The following is a 15,300-nucleotide window of genomic DNA, read 5'->3' as shown; positions in this document are numbered from 1 at the left end:
GAAGATAGATTTGTAAATACGTCTTGAATAAGCCCATTGAGGCTATACTTGTAAATAGCCCTAAGTTCATATAACTATAAATATGACTTAGGGCAATCACTTATAGTGTGGTTGTCACATTGTTGTAATTATTGTACAGAGAGAGAGAGAGAGAGAGAGAGAGAGAGAGAGAGAGAGAGAGAGAGAGAGAGAGAGAGACAGAGCGATACTCTATTGTAACAGCCACTGTGCGAAGAAACATAGCTCGAGGTCGTTCCTCCTAGTCTCTGATTGTACCCCTTTCTCTTCATAATGATAGTTCGGAGTCTGTGGGCTCCCGTGGTTTTTCCGTATTAGGGTTTTCCACGTAAACATCCTATGTCATTTTTCTTGTGTACTCTCGACTTGCCATTTCCGTGTTTGATTCTTATAGAAGTGTTTTACTGCTCCGTTGTGGTTGAGTGATATTTCGTGCATTTCACTACAGTGCCTTTATCACCAATGTCATTCCCTCCTCCCGATGTTCGTACTTGTCAACGAGGGCTTGCCATGATAACCAACATACATTTCCCCACATGATTGTGCCTTGCACCTAGCATAATTGCAATAGGCGTCCAAACCCCCTGCATATTCGATCGGTCTTTGGGCAATACCACAAAAAAGTTTGTCTTTCTCCTTTACATTCTTCTTTGTTTAAGCAATGTATCTGAATCGTCCCCAAAATAATTGTATAGCACTTATAACCACTCCCTTGTGCATGCATCTAACTTGTCCAAATCTTTATCATAGTGTTTTGGACATTTGCAACGTCAACTATATCAAAATAATTCTTCAAACTATCACATAATATAATAATCAAATTTCTTACATAGCTGAATCAACATTAATGGATCATATGAGCAGTTGCGACATGATATATTTCTGTATATTATGTATCTTCATCCCTGTTATACATTGTGCCTTGAATATCAAGAAAAGTGATAAGAATTTTTATCATTCTATCCCTTTTTCAAGAACAATGTTGTAGTATGAAATGTATCTATAACAACTTATCGTCAAGGAGAGCATAATGGATAGTTTCAATGGTGGCTTTGATAGGTTTGCCAATATTGGCTATATCTAGATGTAGTTCTTAAATTTTACTATGTCATAATAAAACAGAACAAAGTTGCCCCCACTAGTAATAAGGCCTCTTTACATTTTCCCATCGTAAGAAACTTTCAAATAAAATAGTTTGAACAAGATGTCATGTACGAAGATCAAACAAAGGATGATAGATGGATCCATCCAAATGCTAGAAGAAATGATTAAAGATCGAAGTAAATGAGATACACAGATTAGAGCATAGCCTCAACTATGTGGTTGAAAATTTAAAACTATCACATTCAAGTCTATATTCATAAAGTTATTGAGCAAGAGGGAATCTCCCTCATGGATGACTAATGAATTGCATGGTTTGATGTAGACCTATCGGTATGTAATATAGACATCATTTGGGAGTACAATAAATCTATGTGCAAATGGCTAGGCAGACGATCTAGTGAATTCACTCACCCGCTATAATGCATGTAATGTACCATCTTGATATGAAATGTTGCGATGAATATAACTACATTGCAGATTGCCTTAAAGATGGCAGTTACCTATAAGGGGTGCATACCTTTTGTGCAGACTAAACAAGAATAAGGAATTTGCTTTTGTAGATATCGGAGCCAATATAACAACTTTGGCCTTCGAAATCATGGGACAAGGGCTAAAGATTTGATGGAGTCATAACTCGTAGCTTGGGTCATTTGATTCTAAGATTTGTTTCCTATGCAAGAGGGAAGTAAGCAAATTCATGGAATGTCTACCAATTGAGCATAAAAGCCTACCCATAGTACCTCAGCTTCGAACTCTAACTTGAGAAGAATCTATCAAACCCGAAAGGGCACAGGGAAAAGAGATGGAATCCCTACAAACAAAAACCCTAAACTTGTAAGTAGACCGCTAAACTTGTAAGTAGACCGCAAATAATAGAAGCAATCTCGATTCACCAATCCTCTAAAAGAGAAAAGGAGATACGGGCTAACGGACGAAAGGCCGTAAAAACTCTTGAAGAGAAACTAGCTACGGAGGTAGCTCAGCACATCCGGACAAAAGACGACAACGCCCAATTACGAGAGGACGCGAAGAAATCAGAGGCGGCAATAGCGGGACTTCGGGCCTTATTAGAGAAAAAGAAGGTATGGTTCAATGAGCAGTTGGTGGTCGAACAAACTTGAAATCCGCCTAAACAATGAAATGGGGAAATTAGAAGAACAACATGCAAAGGAATCCCAGTTGTGGGCGGGCCTGAAGGCCACGTATGAGGAAGCGGCAACCGTTAAACAACAGGAAATCGCGAATCTCTAGAAATCGATGGAAGACACAGGCAACCGCTGCCAGGCCATCACGGATAACGTGCGCATCCTTCTCCATACCAACCGGGAAAGGTTCACAACGCAATTGAAAACGGCGCTGGACAAAGGATGGATGGCGTGGGCAAGCCAAGCAGCGGAATTGCACGCGTATCGTGCGGACTTGGAGAACCGGCGGAAAGACGGCCGAGGGTTTTATAAGCTAAACAAGGAGAGCATTGGGACCGTACGGGAGAACCTAGCGCAAGACTATTGCGCGTTAGCAGACCAACACTCCGAAGAACTCGCACAACTCCTAGATGATTTCGGTGAGAGTCAGGAGGAGTTATTTCACCAGATCACACAAACCGACAACACACACACAAACGAGGAACCTAGTGGGACACCAATTCCGGTCATAACCGAAAAAGAGGAACCTCAGGCCCGATCACCATGGATGACAACACGGGAGAATAGCGGGGACGAACGAGCGGAGTTCCCCATAGGACCAGACAGCGAAACCATTAACCACCAAGAGGTCCAGCCGCACCAACCCACACCATCTTCCGAAAATGCAGAAAATAGTGCGGACCAGGCGGAATCCCCGCCCCACGCCCAGGGACACACAGAAACGGCCAACACCGCGGAGGATGTAACAATAGAGGCTGAGTTGCAGCCGACTGCAAGCACGCCATCGGTGGAGCCCAGCCCTCTAAATCAAGAAGGGCCCACCGTAACCGGACCACCTGCACACGGTGAAGGCGACTCTGGGAGAAACCAGGCCGAGCAAGGAGAGGAGCCGAACCACGATGCACCTACGGGCCCTACATCAACTCCGGACGAGGTCACCACGACAGAGCCGAACATCCGAGCCATTTTGGAAGAAGATTAACGGGATGGGTTCGACGTGCAAAGGCACTGTCCCACAGGCGTGCCAAGTGTTGTCCGCCGGTATAGTAACCGACGGCCAAAAGCGTCACCCGCCACCCGCCGTCACTTCAGCCTTATGTTGATCCGCAACCGCCGAAGTTTCAAGAATAGGTGTGGAGGGTTCCCCTTGCTCTCGGTCTTCCGCCAAGCCGTAATCACCATGCCCGATTAGCCTCCTTCTCGCGCTCACTGGCTCCCACCGCGTGTCGTGGCTCGTACGCCTCGGCCTCCAATCATGCCGACATAGCCTTCGCCCGGATCTGTCTCGGCCGATCGAGTTCCGGTTTCGTCGGCTCCCTTTCCTAACCGTAACTAGCCGGTACATGTTTCTGTGCACAAATCCGGCCTTGCCGGCTCTTCTTCGGTTCGGGCTCGGTTGATCGGACCCCACTCCAATCTTCTTCCGCCTCGTCTTCGAGTCGTGTCGGATTATTGACCGGTTCATCTTTTGGTCAGGTCGGTTCCCGACTCTCTCCTCCTTGCTGCTCCCGACCTCTCCGTCGGTCCTCTTGTATATGCCCATTCCAGGCCTCGCATCCTCATCTTCGCACGTGTTCGCTCCGGGCCATGCCTCCTCACGGTCACTATCCTTCTCTCCGGACTTATGTTGGCATTCGAGCAGAACCGCCTCAGTCTCCGGCCCCGGTGTCAAAGGGTCTCTCCTCCGTCTGCTATGACCTTCCTCGTCGTCGTTTCAATCGTCCGCTTTGCCGCCGCCACCGCCCGTCGCTCTAGATCTCACGTGGGCCCTCGGACCGACCGCCAAACCCTCTAGGGCCAGTGTGGGTAAGAACCCGACACCCCCACTCGTTGTGTCCGTAGCCGCTTCCGACCGGACGTCGTTGTCCGCGGCTACCTCGCCTCCGATCGCGCAAGCCTCGATTACGCTTGCCGTCGTCTCTTCCATGTCATCGTGTTAATTGCCGGCCTTGCCGCCGCCACTGCCCGTCGTTCTAGGTCTCACGCTGGCACTCGGGCCGACCGCCGGAGCCTCTAGGACCGGTGTGTGTAAGGTCGCGGCACCGCCGCTTGTCTCCTCCCCACTCGATGTTTCGGGCCGCCATGTCCCGAATCCGTAGTTATCGGCCTGCATGGCCGTCCCTTCACCGCAACGCAAGAGGGTCGCTTGCTACGCGCCCTCAATCTTCACGACAACGTGTTGAGAGTTATGGTGACTTAACTCTTCATGACTTGTCTATGCATTGTAAGAATTTATATGAGTTATCTCTTGCCGGAAAGATGATGTGTTATGGTTCCCTTTCACATATGCCTCCTTTCTTTACAATTGAAGATATATGCATAGGACTTAAGAAATTGGCCTCTCGAAAGGCAAGCGATCTTCAATGTATAAATGCTAAAATGCTCAAATGGACGGGAAAGGAAGCACATATATGGATAAGCCATATGTTTAATGATGCATTGCAACATGGTATGTGGTACGATTGGACTACAAATTGGATCAATCCTTTAGATAAAGGTGGAGATATAAATAATGTAAACAACTATCGAACCATCATGGTTGGCTCATTAATGGCAAAACTATTTGGATGTATAATGGAATCAAAGGTAAGTATATGGGCTGTAAAAAGTGGTAAGAGAGCTTGTGGACAAGTTGGCTTTGGGAAACACCATAGCACCATTGATCACCTTATCACCCTTCGAGTACTAATGGAGGAAAGTCGCCTTAGAGGTAAAGGTTTATATTGTTGCTTTGTAGACTTCAAGAAAGCTTTTGATATGGAACCTCATGAGCATATTTGGAGGCGAATGGAAGAACTTGAGGTGCCAAGTGAATGGAAGAACTTGAGGCGAATGGAAGAACTTGAGAACACATGCAATCTTGGAGATATCAAGTGTTGGGTCCTCAAGAAATATCTTTTCGACACTTTGGTGACACCGGTTCTTCTCTATGGGGTGGAAGTATGGGGTGGTAGCATCCCTCAATCTGTGGAAAGAGTTTGAAAATGTCCAAAAGCATTTTCTTACCAAGTTTCTACAAGTTAAGAAACAAACGCCCTACACCCTCCTCCTCCTTGAGACGGGATCGCTTCCCATTGAAATCATGGCCATGGAAAGGGTTGTTCAATACATAATTAAGGTTCAAAAAAGTCCCTCACATCGACTTCCTAGAATTGCATGGGAAGCAAGCAAAAAGATACAAAAGACGCATAAAAGCAAAATTTTGTGTTCCAGTTGGATGCAAGATATAGAAAAATGGTTTGGTAGATGGGATGCGAGACACTTGCTTCATCATGCATCATTAGATTCTTCTGTATATGAGGCCTTTTTGCAACGCCAATGTATCATGACATGGGACAAATGTGGAGGCTCACGCTTCACACATTATACTACACATGTTGCACCTAACTACAAAACCATATTCTTTGCGGAACGGGGAAATCGTACACACCCATAGATGTTAGAGCCCATACCGTTATCCGTCATTCGAACCATTGCTTCCATGCGACTTAGCTCACATGCATTGCGATGTGAAACAGGGCGTTGGGGCACAAGTGATGAGAGTGGTCGGCTATGGACACTTTGCCCTAAACAAGTTCGTGAGTCTGAGTATCACACTTTGATACAATGCTCTACCTTTGATCATATTCGACCATGCTTTCCACATCTCCTCGATCGAGGCCAATCTTTGCATGAATTCCTCTCACAACCACAATGTGCACTCTCGATTGCAACATTCATTGGTAAAGTTCTTGAACATCAAGACTCATTACTCACTTTCACACGTGGCACGTGAAATGTAATATTTTTGGTCTCATAGGTCATATTTGACCTCCGAAGATGATAATATAATCTATCTATCTATCTCTCTCTCTCTCTCTCTCTCTCTCTCTCTCTCTCTCTCTCTCTCTCTCTCTCTCTCTCTCTCTTTCTCTGTGGTTGTGTCACCATATCTCCACTGGTTAGATTTTATAATGTGTAGTGTCTTCGTAATGGATCAATGTCAAACCTTGCTCTGTCTTCTCGAGTACAAAGTGAGTGATGTAGGGCCACCCAATTTGGATGCCATCCTTTGCCATTTCATCACCTGAAACAATCACAACACACGATGTGGCCAGGCCACAAAAGAAAGGAAAGGAAAAGAAAAGAAAAGACCATGATGAGCCTCTAATCAATGATACACTTTTGGTCTTAGTTGTGCTTTGAAAGGTCGTCGACATCTCTCCATTGGTTAGATTTTATAATGTGTAGTGTCTTTGGTCGAGGTTGTTAAAGAGCTGATTTGGATGAAGATCTTTCTTAGTGAATTGGGAATGAAGCAAGAAATATTCTTACTTTATTGTGATAATCAGAGTGCCATACACTTAGCCAAGAACATTGCTTAGCACTCCCGGACCAAACTTATACAGAGAAGGTATCATTGGTTACGAGAGAAAGTGGATGAGAGGGAGTTTACGCTTGTGAAGATCCACACTTACGATAATTGATCCAACATGCTCGGGAAAAACCTACCTATCGACAAACTCTGAGTCTATCGACAAAAGACAATACTAACCGACTCCGCCCATAGGAGTGAAGGGGGAGTTTGTTTGGATATTTTGTCCCTCCTAAGGGAGAGGTCAGCTGGCCGACTGGGAAAGGTCAACAATTGAATGGAGTAGACTGGAAGAGCCGAAAGATGGTTTGATCGGATTGAGCAGCGACCTGACTAGTAAAATCAACATGGAGGGTAGACTAGGAGAGTCAACAGTATTTGATAGATCCAAGTCGAAGACAAGATCGACTAGTCTGGCCGACCGGATGGTCAAAGACAAGGAAGACTGGATAACCGACATAGGAGTCGGCTAGTTGACTAGTCGATTTATCGACTAGAAGTTTTCCCCTCCTTTAGGGTTTCCACGTAAATCTTGTGTACTGTGTGTTCTTTCTATTTTGCTGTTTTCTTTTTCCGTACTGTATATTTCAACATATCCTTCTCTAGATCTATGATTCCTTTCCTCACAAAGGAGGAAATTAACAAGTTGCTGGAAGAATATGACGATAAACAGATGGCACTAGCTCTCGAACTCAATGCTTATGAAAAGGAACGCCGTGAACAAGAGGGGAAACAACAAGCAATGAAGTTCGAGGATGAGGTAATGTTACAACTAGGACAAGAGCCGAAGTTGAACTAGGACACATCGGAGCAGGAGTCTGGTCAAATAGAGTGAATCAATGAGGACTCATGACACAGACGCTTGGATCAAGAGAGAGAGGCAGGTTTGACTCTACGTACTGAGAAACCACAACAACTAGAAGATAGACCAGCTCTGGACAACACTATAGATTAACAAGAAAGAAGAACTTACTCTGTTAGTCTTGAAGAGGATGATCACGTGATCGGAACCGAGGAGGACGACATGAAAGACGACGACCAAGAAGCTGGAGACGATGCATAGGAAGACCAAGACGAAGTCTTGGGGTTCGACCATGCAAGGCACTATCCCACGAGCATTGCATGTGTTAGCCGGTCGGCTAGTCAAATTGCACTAGTCGGAGTCGAAGGAGTAAAAGATAGTATGAAAAGGAAGTAACGAAACACTAATTTTTGCAAGGTAGGAAATATAATACTTAAGAAAATAGAATAGATTCAATGTTTTCTTTGAGAGGTTTGCCAATATTGGCTATATGTAGATGTCGTTCTTAAGTTTGATTATGTCATAAAAAAAACGAACAAAAGTTGCCCCCACTAGTAATAAGGCCTCTTTACATTTTCCCATCGTAAGAAACATACCAAGATCTTACCACTTTAGCATGATATACAACCTCTACTCTAGCGTTGATAAAGAACACAACTTGATATACAAGGACAACACCAATTAACAATACAAACCTTTACTAATGATATGGTTTGCGAATTAAAACAATATGCTAACACATAAAGCACTAGCAACAAAAGCTTGCAACTTTTAGGCTTGGGTTTGTGTGCATGGATTTTGTTATTTCTGAGATGTCTATTCAACCGACCTTCAATTTGGAGTCGATAAGTAACACAAGTTGCTATACAAGGACAACACCACCAATTAAGAATACAAACCCTTACCAATGATATTGGTAGCTTATTAACAAAATGGTAACACATAAAGCACTAGCAACAAAATGGAAACTAGTGCACACCACTCATCTTATTTGAATTTCCAACACGGACAGAGTTGACACTAGATAACTAGCAAATGAAGGGAGCATCGGCATTTGCATCGCTACAATAGAGACCGGGTCGTTGAGTGAAGCCTTCTGATGCGAGGAACTCACGAACTTGTGTAACAAGTTGACGGTTGGTGATTGGTTCATCAGGAGAGGCTGCCTCAATGACAGTTTTGATCGCATTACTAAGAACACCATAACCACCACCATTGCCATCATCGATGTCACTTGAGAATTGGCTAGTTTGGCACCCACTCACAAGGATACCCATATCACTGCCCCGTACGATCTCACTATCCTCCTCGCTAATATAACTATAATCCTCACTCGGCTCTTCTTCAAAGCTTTGGTTACTGATTTGTGTTGTTGGAGATCCTACCAACCCCATAAACCCATCACCTCCTTGTTCATTACTATCCCCTCCCTTGAGAGATCTCACAAATCTCTTCACTATCGAGCTTGAATCCTCCCCATAAATGTCAAACAAAGTTGTCCTTATGTTGCCTACTCGTACATCATCTTTCCCCGACTTTCGTTTTAATATGTCCAACAAAAGGTGCAACGGCAAGGACTTATTCTTTATCTCTACATCATCTCTGCCATTGTTCCCGTCCTCCTCGCTCGTGTTTTCCGTATATGCACTCTCATCCTCATCATTTCCATATCCTTCCCCGGAAGACTGGAAGCTTTCTCCTATTTGCTCTTTTGTGTTCTCAATGAGACCTCCACTGTGGCAAGAATCAGACACTATAGTGAGTTTGACATTAGGAGGAAGCTTATTCACCAAGGAACGGAACTCGTCATCTGTATATCATCATGAGATGGGATAAGTACAAATTAATAGATTCACAGGAAGTTTCAAATATTTGATGCTAAAAAAAAACCCACTTTATGTAGTTGTTATTTTTATAGGACCCACTCTAAACCCCTTAACAAATACTACTTGTGTTTAGAGTAATATCAATTTGTCCATGGATTCTAAGTAGTTATTAACACAAATGCTTTCTTATTCTCGTAGATTATGGCCAAGCGTAGATAATAATCCACAAGGGAAAATGGATGAGATTCATGTCTACTTGGAACTCAATATAAATAGTTTCTCGTATGGCACATACCATTGATTACATTGCCGTCAGGAGGTGCAATGCATTCGTCATAACCTGTCTCGTCATTCTCGTCCTCATCCGCAGGTACACGGGCACCATGGCCACTGTAGTAGAAATAGAGGATATCGCCGGCTGTCGACTGGGAAATGAGGTCGTGGAGGGATTGGCGGATATTGGCGCCCGTCGGTTGAGGGTAGTTGTCGTCGGTGTCGATGAGCACCTTTATGTCGTCCTCCGAGAATCCGAACCTGTCAACTAGGAGCTTGTGCATGTTCCACACATCGTTGACACATCCGTGAAGCTCGGATTCCGTGCCTGGGTAGTTACATCCAACTAAGATAGCCTTCTTAATAGCCATTTTGTCTGTATAATTCTCTCTCTCTCTCTCTCTCTCTCTCTCTCTCTCTCTCTCTCTCTCTCTCTTTGTGTCTCTTTGTGGTTGTCAATGTTAGGTCTTAATTTGTCTCACCATCTCTCCACTGGTTAGGTTTTATAATGTGTAGTGTCTTTGTAATGGATCAATGTCAACCCTTGCTTAGTCTTCTCGAGTACAAAGTGGTTGATGTGGGGCCAGCCAATTTGGATGCTTTGCTTTGCCATTTCATCAGCCGAAACAATCACAACACACGATGCGGCCAGGCGACACAAGAAACGAAAAGAAAAGAAAAGACATGGTGATCCCCTAATCAATATTTTTAGTCTTAGTTGTGCTTTGAAAGCTCATGATTTAACAATACTAAACTCTTGGGCATATAACTAAATATATCTCAGAATGGAATAATTGGTCTGAATGAAAGAATTGACTTCACAAACCTTATATTATTATTTAAATATGCTTCTTTTTACACATCTATCGTCGCATATTCCTAAATTAATTACATTCTATTGCCATCAATGATCCAAATCATATATATTCTTCTTCTATTTCCAAGCTTCAAAGATTTTGCCACACACGACCCCGTCAAAATTGGCCTTGTTTTGTGTACGAATGCCCAAAATTTTTAAGAATGTTACTCTTTGAAGAGAGAATTATTCATTTCCATTTTTGTTTTTAACGATGTTCTTCGACTAAGAATAGCTTCTTTCACATCTTATTGATGATCATCATGGCAAAGTCTCATTATCCATGGAACAACACGTTCCTCCCATTCATCACGATTACAACAACCTTTCCAAGACACGATCTAGTGAATCCAACCACTCGCTATAATGTACGTATTGTGCCATCTTGATATGAAATGTTGTCATGAAGATAACCACATGATAGATTGCCTCAAGGTTGAGACCTCGATATAATTGGTGGATACCTTTTGTGCAAACTAAAGAAGCATGAGGAATTTTCTTTTCTAGATATAGGGGTTAGTATACTCCATCAAATGTAGTATTTGAAGGAGTCAAATCCCCTTATCCTAGGTCATTTTATTAGTAGGATTCGATCTAGTCAATTTTAAAATTTTATATTTTCAATATTTCAAAATATAAAAGATTTTTACTTTGATCTAGTCAATTTTAAGACTTTATATTTTTCAATATTTCAAAATATAAAAGATTCTTCTTAAAATGTCAAAATGAAGCTTAAAAATGAAAATGTCAATATTTTTCTTTTGATCTAGATCGGCAGGAGGGAAAATCAATTGGAACAAAAGCAAAGTATTTTGGGTAAGTTCAAACCCATGGCCTCTTTGGTGCCCTAATGCTGATTTTCAATGGGTCCCTAATGGAATGGCTGTTAAATAATTGGGTTTTTTGGTGGGCGTTGAGACACCTAAAAACCAGCAACTTGAGCAAGTGACAGACAAAATCAGAAAGAAGCTTCGAGTATGGGCATCAGTAAAGCTTTCTCTTGCAGGTAGGGTGGTTGTGGTAAACCACATTTTGTTAGCCACCATGTGGCACTCGGTGGCATGTTGAGTGTTAGACAAAACTTGCATCAAAAATATTAAGGCAATGGTGAGAGGGTTCCTATGGTCGGGTAGAGACCATGAGAGGGCATCAACTAAAGTGGCGTGGAGTTGTTTGATCAAGACGAAAAACCAAGGTGTACTTGGGTTGGTGGATCCAGTTCACCAAGTAAGGCTTTACTCGGTAAGCTACTTGTGCGAAGTTTACAATTTGGACCTGAACTATGGAAGATGCTTCTCAGGGACAAAGTTGACCTTTGGTGTCCAAGGAATGGCAGCCCTTGGAAGGCAAAGATGTGTTGGTTGTTCAGTCCAGATCTAAAGATGAAAGAACCAACTAGCATGGAGGATTGGGTGGCCCGCGCCATAATGATGGCTTGGTCAACTGTAAGAGAAGGGTTGGTCTTAATACAACTGAAAACATTGGAGGAACAACTCCGACAACCACTATTTTGGAACCCTAGGATTAGAAGCGAGGACGGCATGATTCTTGGACAGAAAAAATATTTTCCATGGGGCCGCATGTTAGGGTACAATGTTAGTTTAGTAAGAGAGTGGGATGTTTTCAAAATGACGAGGAGTGAGGGTCAGTTTGGTAGCATTTCTTGTAGGCTTGAGAAGGTGACCCAACTGATAAATAAGGCTGTTGATGGACTAGATACATTGAATAATGAAAAGGGGGCCTGGTCTAGGTGGTTTGTAGGTGAGAGTAATGGACAAATTATGCGTGTCAAGTGTCCATCTAATGAATATCGATTGTGGGGAAACCTAAGTGCTTTGTCCGACAATCGTCGGTGGTTGTCAGTGCGGATGGTAGTGTTGGAAGGTAAGAAGTGGCAAGTAAACACGAACCTAGGGAAGCTAGATACTTATTGTAAACCATGGCTTTTTGACAACAAGCCTCTACATGATTTGGAGTGGGATCCACTAGAGGTATGGTGGCAGAAATCGTGAACGAACAAACTGGAGGGGTTTTTTTATTATAGTACTAAGCTTGGAAGGCAAATCATTGGCTCCAAATCAGTGGGCGTTGCTCAGACTCGCAATAGTTGGAGGGATAAAGGCATATCAGATTACTTGTTGAAATCGTTTTGGAGGAGACTATGGGCATCAGGTATGCCAGAAAAAATAAAGCTGTGGTTTTGGCTTCTTAGTCATAAGGCGTTACTCGTAGGGGAGTGGATGAGTTCTCATGGTGGGGAGGCTGATTGTACATTATTTGGTCACTTTTTGGAATCGATACCTCACTGTTTTTGGAATTGTGCAAAGGCAATCAACATTTGGGGTCGAAGTCTCAGGATAGTGGTAGCATGCGATGTGAATGGGAGAGTTGTGTGGGGGTCCTTACAGAGTTTGAAACTAACTAAGGAAGGCTGGACGGAACATCTAAATCCACATGGTCATGGTTTTATAGTGCAGGGTGGCAATGTATCCACATGTGTTGAAGTGGAACCTGGTACAAACTCTGGTTTTTATGAGGAGATATGGATGTTGGTAGGCTTCATCTGTCTGGCACATTTGGAGCAGAGCAGATGATGTTTGTTTGTTTTTCAGCAATGAAAACTCCCAAGCGGTGAGGTGCTCCTAAACATTTGGTTCGACTGAAAGCGAATCCATGAACCTGGTGAGAATCGGAAGAGAAGATAGATTTGTAAATACGTCTTGAATAAGCCCATTGAGGCTATATTTGTAAATAGCCAAAATTACATATGACTATAAATATGACTTAGGGCAATCACTTATAGTGTGGTTGTCATATTGTTCTAACTATTGTACATACATAGAGACAAAGAAAAAGAGAGAGAGAGAGAGAGAGAGAGAGAGAGAGAGAGAGAGAGAGAGAGATACAGAGCGATACTTTCAAATAAAATAGTTTGAACAAGATGTCATGTAGCAAGATCAAACAAAGGATAATAGATGGATCCATCCAAATACTAGAAGAAATGATTAAAGATCGAAGTAAATGAGATACACGGATTAGAGCATAGCCTAACTATGTGGTTGAAAATTCAAAACTATCACATTCAAGTCTATATTCATAAAGTTACTGGGCAAGAGGGAATTTCCCTCATGGATGACTAATGAATTGCATAGTTTGATGTAGACCTATCGGTATGTGATATACACATCATTTGGGAGTACAATAAAGCTATGTGCAAATGGCTAGGCACACAATCTAGTGAATTCAGTCACTCGCTATAATGAATGTAATGTACCATCTTGATATGAAATGTTGCGATGAATATAACTACATTGTAGATTGCCTTAAAGATGGCAGTTACCTATAAGTGGTGCATACCTTTTGTGCCAACTAAATAAGCATAAGGAATTTGGTTTTGTAGATATCGGAGCCAGTATAACAACCTTGACCTTCGAAATTTTGGTACAAGGGCTAAAGATTTCATGGAGTCAAAACTCGTAGCTTGGATCATTTCTTTCTAAGATTTGTTTCCTATGCAAGAGGGAATTAAGCAAATTGATGGAACGTCTAACAATTGAGCATAAAAGCGAACCCATAGTACCTCACCTTCCAACTCTTACTTGAGAAGAATCTATAAAACCCGAAAGGGCACATGGAAAAGAGATGGAATCCCTACAAACAAAAACCCTAAACTTGTAAGTAGACCGCAAATAAAAGAAGCAATCTTGATGAATGACTGAATATCCACGGGGTAGTGATTGAGGGCCTCGATAAACACATTGCCACCAAGATCTTACCAATTTAGCGTAATATACAACCTTCACTCTAGAGTTGATAAACAACACAACTTGATATACAAGGACAATACCAATTAACAATACAAACCTTTACTAATCATATAGTTTGCGTATCAAAACAATATGGTGACACATAAAGAACTAGCACCAAAAGCATGCAACTTTTAGGCTTGGATTTGTGTGCATGGATTTTGTTATTTCTTCTAAGATGTCTATTCAACTGACCTTCAATCTAGAGTCGATAAGAAACACAAGTTGCTATACAAGGACAACACCACCAATTAAGATGTGATCCCTTACCTATGATATGAGTAGCTCATTAACAAAATGGTGACACATAAAGCACTAGCAACAAAATGGAAACTAGTGCACACGACTCATGTTATTTGAGGTTCAAACAAGGAGAGAGTTGACGCTAGATAACTAGCAAATGAAGGGAGCATCGGCATTTGCATCGCTACAATAGAGACCGGGTCGTGGAGTGAGGCGTTGTGATGCGAGGAACTCACGAACTTGCGTAACAAGTTGACGGTTGGTGATTGGTTCATCAGGAGAGGTAGCCTTAATGACAGTTTTGATCGCATTACTAAGAATACCATAACCACCACCATTGCCATCATCCATGTCGACTGATAATTGGCTAGTTTGGCACACACTCACAAGGATACCCATATCACTGCCCCGTAGGATGTCACTATCCTCCTCGCGAATATAACTATAATCCTCAATCGGCTCTTCTTCAAAGCTTTGGTTACTGAATTGAGTTGTTGGAGATCCTACCAACCCCATAAACCCATCACCTCCTTGTTCATTACTATCCCCTCCCTTGAGAGATCTCACAAATCTCTTTACTATCGAGCTTGAATCCTCCCCATAAATGTCAAACAAACTTGTTCTTATGTTGCCCACTCGTACATCATCTTTCCCTGACTTTCGTTCTAATATATCTAACAAAATGTGCAATGGCAAGGACTTATTCTTTATCTCTATAGCATCTCTGCCATAGTTCCCGTCCTCCTCGCTCGTGTTTTCCGTATATGCACTCTCATCCTCATCATTTCCATATCCTTCCCCGGAAGATTGGAATCTTTCTTCTATTTGCTCTTTTGTGTTCTCAATGAGACCTCCACTGTGACAAGAATCAGA

At 42.6% G+C, this 15,300-nt stretch overlaps 1 protein-coding gene across 1 annotated transcript; it reads right to left on the bottom strand.

Moving 5' to 3' along the window:
* Positions 1-8,159: 8,159 nt before the first annotated feature.
* LOC147848831 (metacaspase-4-like) lies at positions 8,160-9,233 on the bottom strand. Its single transcript, XM_087338061.1, has 2 exons — positions 9,214-9,233; positions 8,160-9,157 (listed from the first exon to the last, which is right to left on the bottom strand). Exons 1-2 carry the CDS (start codon positions 9,231-9,233, stop codon positions 8,452-8,454), a joined length of 726 nt encoding a protein of 241 aa, XP_087194187.1. The 3' UTR covers positions 8,160-8,451.
* Between the last annotated feature and the right edge of the window lie 6,067 nt (positions 9,234-15,300).

This window comes from Azolla caroliniana, unplaced genomic scaffold, assembly GCF_043228905.1.
Source record: "Azolla caroliniana isolate FFs.n. ecotype wild unplaced genomic scaffold, voAzoCaro1.0.p SCAF_204, whole genome shotgun sequence".
NCBI classification, from domain to species: domain Eukaryota; kingdom Viridiplantae; phylum Streptophyta; class Polypodiopsida; order Salviniales; family Salviniaceae; genus Azolla; species Azolla caroliniana.
Note: the sequence above shows the minus strand (reverse complement) of the source record. Positions and strands in the feature narration are given on the sequence as shown.

Bases quoted from the DNA above. Each gene is read 5' to 3' on its own strand.
- LOC147848831 (XM_087338061.1), bottom strand. From the start codon at position 9,233: ATGACGAGTTCCGTTCCTTG. The intron at 9,158-9,213 runs GTGAATAAGCTT...TTCTTGCCACAG, and splicing joins ATGACGAGTTCCGTTCCTTG to TGGAGGTCTCATTGAGAACA.